This window comes from Cynara cardunculus, assembly GCF_001531365.2.
Source record: "Cynara cardunculus var. scolymus isolate 2C chromosome LG 8, CcrdV1, whole genome shotgun sequence".
In the NCBI taxonomy this organism is placed as follows: Eukaryota; Viridiplantae; Streptophyta; class Magnoliopsida; order Asterales; family Asteraceae; genus Cynara; species Cynara cardunculus.
The window spans coordinates 2,629,083-2,643,647 of record NC_037535.1 but is presented as its reverse complement, the minus strand read 5'-3'; the positions used below and the strand labels follow the sequence as shown (position 1 = coordinate 2,643,647).

General features: G+C 33.6%; 1 protein-coding gene and 1 pseudogene across 1 annotated transcript; both read right to left on the bottom strand.

Annotated features, from left to right (window-relative positions):
* Positions 1-6,197: 6,197 nt before the first annotated feature.
* On the bottom strand, positions 6,198-8,406 carry LOC112516793 (annotated as a pseudogene).
* A 1,746-nt stretch (positions 8,407-10,152) lies between these two features.
* LOC112516646 (peroxiredoxin-2B-like) lies at positions 10,153-11,634 on the bottom strand. The gene is made up of 3 exons (XM_025123810.1): positions 11,445-11,634; positions 10,713-10,792; positions 10,153-10,572 (listed from the first exon to the last, which is right to left on the bottom strand). The coding sequence occupies exons 1-3, from the start codon at positions 11,597-11,599 to the stop codon at positions 10,319-10,321; spliced, it is 489 nt and encodes a 162-aa protein (XP_024979578.1). The 5' UTR covers positions 11,600-11,634; the 3' UTR covers positions 10,153-10,318.
* Positions 11,635-14,565: the final 2,931 nt, after the last annotated feature.

Below are 14,565 nucleotides of genomic sequence, written 5' to 3'. Positions count from 1 at the left end.
GGGGAGGGGGGTACCCTTATCCAAAAATACCGATTCCTGCTCTTCCCTTTGTCATGAGCTGTCCACTCTAACATCTCCCCCTTGTGAAGTAATACATAATAAGTACGAGTATCGAATCCAAGGAACTACGATATTGAGTATCACTGCTATGACATTTGACTATGGAATAACGAACTGGTTTGATTAACTACTGAACTGAAACAACATATTTCAGGCAAAAGCGGGAAATAACAAAGATTGGTATTTTATCGAGAAAAGGCAGTCGAGAGTTGGAATCCAATTCGTCTTAACATAGAATACTTTCAGTAGGGACAACTATCACCCTAACACAGTTAAATGAATAGACAATCCACTTTTACCCTCTCTTTACTTATAACGGGATTATCTCTCAAAATGCCGATTTATCTCAATTCTAACACGCAAACTCAGAATTTCATTAAGTCAGTGGTTGCCTAACTGTGCTAACCTTTTCCTTTGAATACCCACAAGCAATGACTAAATGTAGCTTCTAATCTTCAATCCAAATGTCTCTCTGGCTCTTCGTGTTTCATAAGCTAGCCCAAAATTGCCCAAAACTGGAGCGATTATGGGTCCTGAATGAATTTATAAAACTCGACCTGCAACTTTTCAATCACGGAATGGGGGTTAGCGACTCTAGACGCGACTTGGGTTGCGGCCTAAGCTGCACGTTCCGTATTTGGGCATGTCAAACACGTCGAAATCGATGTCATTACAAGTTGGTTGGATTGGGTTATACTTTAAATATTTTCTAATGGATCAAGATTTTTCAAGCCGCAAATAGTTGGGTTGTTCAAACACTTTCAAAGCGGCCAATCCAACATATGTACAACCCTACAAACCAACTTAAGGCCATAGTTAATGGATCCTCCATGGTGACACTCTTGTCTCGAAGTTTCTGAAATATGGTAAGTATGGCAAGGTTTTGCTAGAATTTTGAAGCTACGATGACTCCAAATCAGATATTTTGTCGGTGATTTTTGAAGCTATGATGATGAAATATGAGGGAGGGAAGGAGTCCCAGATCAAAGGGGAGGAACGAGGGAGACGTAATAATATTTAACATAATTTTTGAATAATTTGTAAACTGACCAAAATTCTACTTAACATTTTCTCAAAGAGTTAGGGTGATAGACCAATTCGTCAATAAAATGCATACCACATGACTCAAATTCCACAATTATTTCATTTTAGGGCCCGATTTGTAATTTTTGATACAACACCAAAATAAAAAATGTATTCAATATTAAATTAATAAACGCTTACCTAGGTAAGTGCTTATTGACAAAATTTAATACTATCACTTACTTATCGGGTAAAATTTTTTAGTCCACCAAACGATATCGTATGCAACAATTTACCCGGTAAGCGCTAACTGTGATAAGAGTCGTCGTCCTCACTTACCAGGTAAGACTTTGGGTCCTTGTCTTCCCTCTTACCGGGTAAGGTTCTTGGTCCTTGCCATATTCATCAGTAAGATAATGTAACTTGATAAGCACCTACCGAATAAGTATTTGATAAACGATCCCTTATTTGTAATACATTAATTACATTTTTGGCCACTATGATATGCATTTGCTTCCTTGACATAAAATTAGTCAAGAAGGCCCATTAAGTAAGGTAGCAAGACCAAAAAAATGTTATAGTTTATATTATACACATACCATTATGAAAAAAATCTGTTTTATAGGACGTTAAATATGTCTAAATCTTATAATAGACTGTTTTATATAATCAAACAATTATGCATCATATGTAATAGTGTTACAATAAGTTGACTAATGCTTTTGGGCGTTCCAACAAGTTATTTAAAACGTTTTTGAAATAAAGGGTTTTATATGACATTATTTGAAAAATATCTTAAAAAAATCATCCTGTAAAAAGCAAGACGCTTTATTTTAAAAAGTGTCATAAAAAGTTTGTTAGGACGTCTAAAATCTTTTTATCAACTTGTTGCAACATTTTTACACACAATATTATTTGTCTATTAGAACATTTAGACATATTTGACGGCTTATAAAACCGAGTTTATTGTATTGCACCCATCATCTCCCTATCCTCTGATAGTATCTTTATCCCTGTTCCACAGAGAACGGGTTCTCCAGACTTCTGATTGTCCTCAAACTTAATGCAGTTCCAATCTTTTTGGAGGTCTTGTTACACTTGTATCGAGATTATAGATCGATTGGACGAGTAATAAATAAAACAATATATAAAATGTAAATATCAGTTATTATATTAAAACTCTTACAAATTAAAAAAAACGAAACTATCTTAAAATAACAAAGTAACAAATAAAATTCACCTACGCAGAATCACTGTTATAACCTTCTTCAGAAGCCAGTGTTAAGAAAACTAGTAAAAAGATTAAAAAAATAAAACATTGTAATTAGATGAACACATTATAAATGGGCTAAAAATGTATAATAAAATGTTAAAACAGAAATAACTGGATAAACAGTAACACGTGTAGCATTAAAATCTGTATGTCAGGGATAACCATGCTCAAACTCTCAAGTTCAAAAGAAGCTTATGGTTTCATAAATAAAGCAGAAACGAGTTTCAAAACGACCACCGGCTTTTACAGAACCGTCATGGATGAAACCAACGACGTGTTTATAACTTAAAATGGACTTGAGGTGCTTGCTCTGTTAATGGCGAAATGGCATGAGGTTGAAGATAGACACAAAATGAGATAAACTAAGGGACCGTTTACCAAATGCTTACTCGGGTAAGTGAACATCAAGTCATTTTACCTTACCGGATAAATATGGTAAGGATCAAGAATCTTACCCGGTAAGAGCGAGATAATGACCAATAGTCTTATCCGGTAAGTGAAGACGACGACTCTTACCACGGTAAACGCTATACCGGGTAAATTGTTGCATACAATACCGTTTTGGTGGACTAAAATCTTATCCAAATATCGGATAAGTGTTTGGTAAACGGCCCCTAAATCAAACACGAGTCATGAGGACGTGTTCATTGGGTCCATCAAATGTGGCAACACCTAACGGGGGGATGGAAGGTGATTTTAAATGATTTTCTAAATAATGGGTAAATGGACCAAAATGTCCTTCACTTAACAGAGCCGTTAGACAACCATTATCTCGAGAGATCAAATCCGTAATGAAATGCATATCACAGTGCAAAAAATGTAATTACTACAGTTGAGGGACAATATACAATTTTTTGGTATACCACAAGGGCCAAAACTGTAAATTACTAACTTTTTCAAAATAGAAAAATATAAGCCAAAATTTTATAAAAATTGTATTAAACTCCAATAAATTTTCTATTTAGGAGATTTTGAAATATATTATTAATAAATTTAATGCATTTAATATTTTAATAAACTTTTTTAAACAAATTTTATATAAATAGTAATTTTCAATAAATTTTTATAAAATGGTATTTTCCAGCAAAACTTTATATAAAATGGTAACTTTTAACAAACTTACTGTTAAATGCATTTCATGTCGTAAAAAACTTTTACAATTTATTTAGTAAATTGCATGAAAAAATAATATATTTTAACTTGATTCTTATTTCGGGTAACGTATTTTCAAAACTTTCATTTTGGTACCTACAATATAATGTTTTAAATATTTAAGTACCCGAGTAGCAGGTTGAAACATTAACCGGTTACCATGCTGATGTGGCGAGTGATGTGGTATCCGGTTAATGCTTCAGCAAATAATACTGAGTTGGATACCAAATCACTTGCCACATCAACATGGTAACTGATTAATGCTTTAACCGATTACCCGAGTACTTAAATGTTTAAAATTTTACATATTAGTCAACTATCTTTTAAACTAGTAATTTTGTTTACAATGTGTAATATCATGTGTGACGAGCTTTTCCAAAAAAAGAATTACACTCAGATTCGATAACTTCATCATTTCGAATATTACAACATTTAATTAAAATTATTAAAATATTTTGTACATTTAGTAAAATAATGTTTATTTCTTTTAAACATCGATTTCAAGGATTTTTATTGATGAAATATATAATAATATAATATTTCTATTTCATGATAAATCATTTTTGGAGAGTTCTTCAAATTTAAAAGAATCTGATAATATTTTTTCCATCTTAAAATATTTATGAGGAGTAAAAACTTTACCAATTTTGAAATTATAATTTTATTAAAATTTGGTTGAATATGAATTGATTAAATATATTTATAATATAATTAATGTTTGAACTTTTTTTAAAATAAAGAAACTAATAAAATTTAAATGTAATCTTTTTAGATTTTAATTTTACAATTTTCTTTGAAAGGAAATTAAACAAATGGTTGATGTTGTAATAATCCTTTTAAGATTTTAATTTCTATATTATTTTTAGATTTTAATTTTGATTGGTCAAACTCTATTATAACATCTTTAGAGGCTGTTTACCAAAAACTTATCCGGTAGGCGCTTATCGAGCAATTTTCCTCACCGGACGAACATGACAAATCCCAAGAATCTTACATGGTAAGAGCGATAATAATGATATAGAGTCTTACCCGGTAAGTGAGGGTGAGGCTGACGACTCTTACTCGGGTAAACGCTTACCAGATATGTTGTTGCATATAATACCATTTTGATATACTACAATCTTACCCAAAAAATAAATTTTAGTGTTGGCTTCTAACGATAAGCACCCGAATAAACATTTAGATAAACAACCCCTTAATTTCAATATTTCTTGATAAAAAGTTGGCTACAAATATTATTTTCAAATCATGTTCTGAAAATATAGAAAATAGAAAAGAAATTCTTTAAATTTCCAAATCTTCCTAATTTTTGATATTGAGGAGGAAAGTGTAATCAATTGGTATTTTTAAAAATTATTTTATTTTACTCCCATACAAAAAAAAAGGTTTTATTAGGGCTGTAAACGAACTGAACGTTCAGCAAACCGTTCGGTGAGAAGTTCGTTTATTTAATAAATGAACGAACATGGACAATTTTTTTTATTCGTTTAGTTAAACGAATGAACATGAACAAGAGTCTCGTTCGTTCATTTATGTTCGTTTATATATTAAATTTAATATATAATCTTTTATTTGTTTAGTTTGAATTCAAATACTATTTATTTTAAGTTTTAACTTTTTACGTTTAGACCAGTTTATTTATGCTCGGTTAGCATGTTAATAAACAAACATAATGATTTCTAAATGAACGAATACGGATACAAAGATTTTCGTTCGTTTACCGTGCGTGTTTGTTCAGTTAAGTTAAACGAACAAACATGAACAAGCCTCTATTCCTGTTCGTTCAGTTCGTTTACAACCCTAGGTTTTATAGTTGTTTTTAAGTCTAATTGGAAAAAAAATAATATTAATGTTCTTTTTTCAATTATTTTTCTTATATATATTTTTACTTTTAAATTGTATTTATTAATAAATTGTATTTTTAAAATTTACTTATTACAACAACAGGTAACATGTTAACTTAAACTAGTAGTATGTCCACGTAATGTGAAGCAATATATTTCGATTCTGAAGTTGAGAACTCGAATTCTCTCATATTTTGTTTTATTCTTTGTCTCACTCAATTTTATTTTAAAATCTTGGGTATTTTGCGCGAGCGAGCGAGCAGTAGAGCATCTCCAGCAAATCTCCAAAATGGAGTTTTGGGATGTTTCAAACAAACTTTATATAAAATGTGATTTTCAGTAGAATTTTTGTAAAATGCTGATTTGCATTATCAGATTGTGAATTAAGATTTGTACACAAATTATCAGGTTCAAAATAAATTTATTTTCTTGTCTAAATATATTTAATAGTGCACATATTTTTTTTTTGATTAACCTGGATATCAACCCCCTATGCGAGCCGACTAATCTCAAGACGACCACATGCTTTGCAGATAGTCCGGAGTCACCGTATTTGAATCTCCGTAGCCACAAGGGAATTTTTATTCCTCTTTGGATTTGAACCTGAGACCTCCAGATTAATGCATATTTTTTGGTCCATATACCTTTTCAAAAATTAAGAATTGGATCTCTAAAGTGAGAACCCTGTGGTTTGCAATTTATTAAACATTGACCGCTCACTCTAGCTTTGGCAGTTATTTAGGGGCAATTTTTTATTTACCTTTTTCTCATCGTTTGGATAAAATAATTGTGTGTGTGTATATATATATATATATATATATTATTCATATTTTTGGGTATTACATCTAGAAAGCGGCTAAGATATCATTTGCGCTAGACACAGTGAACTCTTCACCAGCTTCAACGTTTGCGGCCACCACTTTCAGGTCATCCACCAATAGAGCGAACCTTCTTGAGCAAACCCCCAATACTTTCTTCGAAAGGTCAAGAACCATCCCAAGTGCATGGGTGTATTTCGCGGCTCCAACTCCAAGAAACTTCACATTTTTTGTCTTTGCATACGACTTTTTCATCGTAAAAGGGTCGTTAATTGGAAATTAACCCAATAAAGCGACTCAAACATAAAAGAACAAACATGTCTTCAAAGAAATTGTTCAACAATAGTACACTTGATCCAAATGACTCAGAGTATTAATTTTGATTTCATTTTTCCAGTTTAGAAGACACTTACCACTAATTAACAAAAGGTCCTCCACACCCTTTAATTTAAGCTGTTTAGATTTATCAATGAAGCCTGGTACATGTTGCATACTTTTCCACACCAGTAAACAGAAAGAATTTGCTATAATTTAAAACAGGGATCCTTAACCTTGAATTCAATCAGTAAAACCCTAAAATTTAAAGATAAGCATTTCTCAATGTTGCAATCTCTCTCTAGACGTATTAATAAGAACTAGCATCTTACATAAGAGAACAGCCAAAAGCGCGTTAAGGAATATAGATAAAGGAATTTGAGATACCTGCAAGTCGGAGTGAAAGCGCTGAGAACGCCAAAGAGGAAGACTTTCTTGCCGACAATGAGAAAGTGTATAGAGACTTATTGCAACTGATATTCATTGATTATTCAATGCATAATCATTCATTTTTTTTACTTATTAAGTAGTTTATTTTCTTTTATCCCAACCTTAAGTCATTTATTTTCATTATTTTCCATTTGTTTATACTTGGAGCTAAATTAAGTGATTAACTTGTTTTTGCACAATTAGAGTAGAAAAATCTCAACTTGAAAGCATAATGTTCTGTGCTGCGTCATTCCAACAGCATTGAACTGTCATGATGCGGTCTTTTGGGAAGTGCTTAAGAATTCAGCTGCCAATAAAGGAAGAAGACAAATTTTTGTTAATCCGTTGGATAAGAACCATTACAGTTGGGACTTGGGATGAAGGATTTTGATGGTTGCTTTTACTTGTGATGTGATACTCCTTTTTAGACTTTTGTCATCCTTTTAGTAACATTTGATTTTCCAAGACTTTTGTCTTTTTGTTGGGAACTTTTGTATAAATAGGACCCTTGGTAGCTCTTTAAAAATCCATCCCAAAGACACTGAAGAATCAAATCTGTAGTTTATATGTTTATGCAAGTTAGTTTTTAATTTTCTTTAAATAATGTTATTCATTATGAGTTGGTGCAACATTGTTCTTACTTTATTAACTAATCTTGTCATTTAATTTCCGTTCTTTACATTCAGTCATTTATATTCATGTCTTTACTTTCTGTTCTTTATATTATTTGTAGTTTAATTTCCGTAATGAGTAGGTAATTCCATTAGTTTGAGTGTAAGACAAAGAGTGAAATGTTAAACCGAAGGAAAATGGACGTTGTTTCGCAATAACAATGTTCCACTATTTCATTCAAGTTTTTATAAAAACAAATGACACTTCTTGACGAGTTGATCACTTTGAAAGTGTTAAAGTGCCATGATCTTAGAGATAAACCATTGAATCCACGTCAACTTGAATGATATGAGAATCAGCTCAAGAGAGTGATTTTTAACAAATAGATTCGTTTATCCATATATTTTGAAGACACCATTTTGTCACTATCCCTATTCCGGATATCACATAGAGATATGAGTTGAAAGTTATAATATAGTGGTGAAGTCCGAGAGGAATACCTCCAAAATAGATGGTGGAACTAGTTATGGCTTACTGCATGCTGTAGCATTTTTTCAACATTGTCTGCTGGAATTTGTGTTTACATTTCACCATATGTCTTACACTCATGCTATCTTTATTTATTATGTTATTTGTAATTGTTAACTCATATTCAATCAAAGTCTTCAAATTCGCTATCTGAAATTAGTCTTTTAACTTGATATCTTACAACTTAATGTATCTATTCCTGTGGAATACGATACTTGGTTCTTACCATTTATTACTTGAAGGCGATAATGTTGACACGTGTATACTTGCATGTGTTACCACTTAGTGTTGTAGATCCCTTCAGCAACTTACCCTGCTCATCGAAGAAGGCAAGAGTACCGTTGGGAATCATGTTGGAGCCATTTTCAGCCAACTTGATTCAATGAACAATCACCTGTCTACTATTGAAATATATAAAGTACCAATGAAGCAAAATTAGATGGCATTAATTTGTAACACCTATGAATTTTAGACATCTGATTGTGATTAACCCATTATCTAGGGAAATCATATAATATATTTATCATCTTTCATTTTTTAACGAATTGATTTTTTTTATGTCTATTGCCTCTGGATCACCATCCAGAGACATAGTAGAGACTTTCATTGACAAGTTGGTCATTCAATCGATGTTAGTAGCCTTCTAACGTTGCAACTTGCAGGACTTCTAACCTTCCTCACCAGAGGCTATTTTGTGCGCCTATATGTGCAAATAGTTTGTGTATCGTCTTTTTGGTTCGATTTCAGGTCATGAACTATGGTTTCTTCCCTTCAATCTCGATCTCGATGGCCACCTATGGTTTCCTCTCTAGATAAAAGTTTCTGAGTTGATCACGATCTTGAACTTGGGTTGTCGCCGAAGAAGAACGTAGCTCAATCTCGATATTGATCGGTGGAGAAGAATAAGAGGGTCAGGAGAAGACCGAGATGGTCACCGGATGGATGGGTTAGGGTTCTCTCTGTGAGTGAAGGATGATGTGTGTGGCGGGTATATATTTATATATATACGGTTTGTATTTTTACAAGAGGTTGCCGGTTACCTTAAAAATGTATTTAACATGTTTTAGAAAGTCTAATGAGTTATGTAACAGGTTTTGGAATATCCAAAAACTTATTTCTTCCAAAAAAATTGTCCAAAAACTTAATCATTCCAAACACTAAAGTCCATTGAGTGTTTTTTAGATTTTTCCCAAAGACTAGACATAACAAGAGAGCAAGACCTGATATAACAAAGTTTTTGTAGTGTTTGATACGATTAAGTCTGGATCACTTACTACAAAAAGCCACGTGTCATCCACTAACTCCTAATTGCCAGAAAAGAAACCAATCTCATTGAGAAATTGAGCGATCCATTTCTTCGGATGATACTATGGTCAATCATTTGCTTCATTGGATTTCGACAAAGATTTTTTTTCGATCGAGCTTTTAAAACCTGAAATGAGGGGGCCCACCTCCCACTCACTCTCCCTTGGAAAATCAACCCACCCCTTGAAGACTTGGAAAAATTATATTCTATTCGGAAAAAATTGGTTCACAGGAAAAATTATGTTCTATTCAGTTTGGAAGATACTTATGAATCGGCAAAGGCGCGTTGGAGACTTGAAGGTTGTTGCAGTGACAATGGTGGTGTGGGTCGAGGCGATAACAGGTGGAGGAGATGTACACAGATACTTATGAATCGACAAAGGCACGTTGGAGACTTGAAGGTTGTTGCAGTGACAATGGTGGTGTGGGTTGAGGCGATAACAGGTGGAGGAGATGTGAAGATGGTGTACGGTGGTGGTGGTGGTGGTGGAGGCAGAGGTGGTGGACAATCAGTTCAATAAACCTCAAAAGACAAATTCTTGATTTGTTAGTTCTGTCATATTTGATAAGAATAATGGTTAAATGCATTTTGATGTTAATTGTTTCATAATACCATTATTATCATAATGTCAAATGCAATCTGTGAAACGATGTTCAGTTCTTTGAGGGTCAATTTTGCCCATTCTGATTGTTGATTCATAAGAAAAAGGAAACAACACTACAATTTTATCTAGACAAACAAATTTACCCATACAGGGATTAATCGTGCAAAAAATTCGAGAAACAATCGATATTCATCAAACTTTTCTTCATTATTAATCTCAAAGAAGTCATCAACCACAAGTGTCTGTTAACATGTATGAGATTATATGTTGTTTCAAGCAGCAACATTCAATTTTCATAACGATAAACATATAGATTCAGATTCAGATACAGAACTATGGATCAAGTTTGAGATCTTACAGAGCTGCTAAGATATCATCTGCGCTCGACACGGTAAACTCTCCACCAGATTCAATGTTTGCCACCACCACTTTTAGGTCATCCACCAACAGAGCAAACCTCCTTGATCGAACCCCCAATCCTTTCTCCGAAAGGTCAAGTTCCAGCCCAAGTGCATGGGTGTATTTCGCGGATCCATCTCCAAGAAACTTCACATTCTTTGTCTCTGGGTATGACTTTTTCCATGCCTTCATCACAAAAGGGTCGTTTACTGCAAATTAAACCAAGACAACGATTCAAACATAAAAGAACAAGCATGTCAAAGAGATTGTTCAACAATGGTGCACTTGATACAATTGACTCCAAAAGGATAAATTTCAATTCGATTTTTTCAGTTTAGAAGATACTTACCACTAATCAACAAAAGGTCCTCCACACCCTTTGATTTAAGCTCTTCGGATTTCTCGATGAAGCCTGGGACATGCTTCATACTGTTCCATACGAATAAACATGTTATAAGAGTAATATGTTGGAACCTCTTTCTCTCCTTAAAGGGCTTTTTTGGAGTGTTATTTAAGGGGATTTCACATATTCTTACAAGACAAAAGAATTTGTTACAATTTCTTTTCTTCTATATCACAGAAGACAAAAATCCCATAAGAGACTAACATTTTGCATCATTTCGTTTGATTCAAAAGGGAAACTCAGGATCCCACTGGTTTATAACCATTGAAGTGAGGTATACATTTCTAGGTTACTTCATCATACAGTTTAACGAAAGTGTAATAACTGTTTCTTAAACCAAATTCAATGCTACCAACATTTGTAATTAACAAACAGAAAAGTAAATCTCCATCGCATCTAAAATTTCAATTCAATTAGCAAAACCCTAAAATTTGAAATTGATGCAAATACATGATTTAGCTGCAATTGAGGATATCATTGTACAGATAATTATAGTAATAATTTTCCTCATCCACCTGGTGTATGACCGGAGACGAGACCGACACAGACACACCTAATGCTCAATTTTCAACGGCGTTTCTCAATGTAGTAAAAATCTAAACATCCATTGCTACAAACTAGCATAAGGAGAACAACGTAAAGCTGAGTAAAGCATGTGGAAAGAAGAAATTAAGATACCTGCAAGTAGGAGTGAAGGCGCCAGGAACGCCAAAGAGAACGACTTTCTTGCCGGAGGCGAGAGAGTGTACAGAGACCTGTTGCAACTGATCCTGCTCATCGAAGTAGGCGAGAGTACCGTCGGGAATGGTTTCACCAACAGCAATCGGAGCCATTTTGAACGAGCTAATTGCAATGAACGGTGACCGGCGGCAAATGAAAGATATAAAGTAGCAGATGGAAGCGGAATTGAATGGAATTAATTAACCAAAATTTAATAAAAGAAATTTGGGGTCCGGTTGCCTGCAACTCGCGTCCATCTTATTATTTAATACACTTTGACTGAGTAACCAAGAATCGTTCTAGCCAACTCACTGATTATTAAATGGAGAGCAGATTCCATTGATTGTGATTGACTATTTATAAATCATATATTTGTCATCAAAGAATTTAATTTTTTATTTTTTTAATCATAATTTTCTGGGTCAAGTTTTACGTATCTCGATTAGTCTCAGGAGTTTGAAGAACAGTCAAGAAAATCCCCAATGGATTTGTAATAGGGATGCTTAAAAACTAGGGGTGTTCAAAAAAACCGTTGGACCACTCAAACCGGCCGAACCAAGTCAAACCGAACCGTTTTTGGCGGTTTGAGCGGTCTAGCGGTCCGGTCTGGTTTGGAAAATAGCAAAACCGGGCGGTCCGGTTTGGTCTACGGTTTGGAACATTTTTTGGGCGGTTTGGACCAAACCGACCGCCAAATACATACATACATATACATACATACATATATATATGTATATATACATACATATATATATATACATACATATATATATACATACATATATATACATACATATATATATATATACATACATATATATATATATACATACATATATATATATATATATATATATATATATATATTAGCAAGCCAAACATTTTTAACTTATTGGCTATGACCCAAATATATCCTTAGCCTAACATCTAACATAATCAAAATCGACGACTAAAATCATTAAACCATTAAACATATCGACACAGTTGTTATTGACGGTCTCCAAATTTTGAAATCCCTCAAAAACTCCATCAATCTATTGATCTTTCTAATCCATGGTTTGATTTCGGCACACATCATCAAGACATCAACCAAGTGATTCAACCAACTTAGATTTGGCTTCTATTTTGTTTGGTCAAGAACTTGAGACTCAAGAATTGAACCATTGAAGGTTGTGAAGTCGTGAATTTTGTTATTCAATACCCACAGTAGAGTTGTAACTTTGTTAATTTGTTTGTTTTCTATATGTTATATATTTATCTGTTTGTACTTTGGATTGCTTCGACTTTGTACTCAAGAGCTGCTTAATTATTACATTTATTTGTTCAGATATTTTATTTTGTTAAAATAGATATTTAATCTAAAATTCTAAATTATATATGTTTTTTAAGTTTAATATTTAAAGTCCATTAAAGGCCCTAACCGTTTAAACCGGTCAGACCAGACCGCCTTTTCGTGGTCTGGTTTGACCGGTCTGGGCACTTGATGTCAAACCGCTCGGTTTGAAAATTTTATAAACCGCCATTATGGTTTGGTTTGTGGTTTGAGGGGTTAAACCGCCCAATCCGGACCGCGAACACCCCTATTAAAAACTCAATCAACTTGGTCAACCCAATTCAACACAAATAATCCAACTTAAAGCAACCCGATGTCTAATCGAATTCTGTAATCTTCAAAACCATAGGTATTGGGTTGGAATTGCGTTACCGTCATTTGAACCAAACTCGATGAACTCGATATCATTTTATTTCTCGGATTTAATATGATTGTTAAGTATTTATTAATATGTACATTACACAATTATACCATTATGTACTCTCTTCATTCAATCTCTTTATAACTCCTCTGTATCTTCAGTAAATGTGAACATATTGAGAAAAATAGTTGAATATGATATACTTTAAGATTTAAGAATCGTACATAAGTTGTACTGAATGATCGATGATGAAAAACGAATTATGAGTAGTGAAAAAAACATATTCAAGGTTAGAAAAATATTTTGATATACTAAAGTATCAACCCGACTAACTTGAGTATCGACCAACCTGTATGGTTTGAGCTGGATTGGTTGAGATTTTTCAAACCATAAACATTAGGTTGAGCTGTTCAAATATCTTCAACCTGATTAACCCAAAAAATGAGCACCTCTACTTTGTAGGGTTGAAAATGGTGGCCTCTGAGGAGGATCCCCAAGTCCCAAAGGCCCCAACCTCATTGCCAGTTGATCTAACTCCATAAGGTTAAATAGTAAGAAGCTTAAATATCATAAGAAGATAAGAAGCAAGGGCAGACCCATTTTAATAGATACGGTGGCACGGGCCATCGTTTGCTCATCTGTTGTAGTGTAAAAAGTTATAAGGTCGTGATAATGCTACCGTGTCATTTTGTTTTGTGCAACCATATATATTTTGAAACTACAATAGTGATGCAAGTTTCCTTTGATATAGTTGGTTTGCATGATTTTCTCCCACCATAGACCCAAGCTTGAATCCTATTCATGTCATTTTTCTTAGTTTTTAGCTTTTAATTTTAGATTTATTATGTTTCTAAAACCATTTGCAATAAAAAACTTGAACACATGACCTCACATATGAAAAACAATAGACCAAAGATTATTTTGCGAAAAATATCCATATCTTCGTTTTTTATTTGCACCGGTCCCTAACTATTAATATACACTTTTAAATCTCCATGTTGTGTTGACTTTTATGCAAAGTTTGACCTAGGGGCGTCCATACGGCGGCTTATGATATTTAAACCACCCAAAACAGTTATGACGGTTTGAAAAAAAATTGATCAAAAGATTGTAATTTAAGGCGGTCTTCCATACGACTTTGAAGTTTATGCTTAATTGAGAGGCAAATTCTTGAATTAGCTTCGGGTATTAATTGTATTGACTTGGTTAAATTAGCTTAGGATATAACTTTTTACTCACTTAGCGGCTGAAGTTACCACCCGCCTTAGGGGAGGGGGGCATAGAGAAAGGAAGGGGCGGGGGCGAAGCCTGGTCGCTAAGTCGTCGGGATTAAACGGAGTTGGGTTGTTGAAGTTTGATAAGAATGGAGGTGGAGGCCGGTTTAG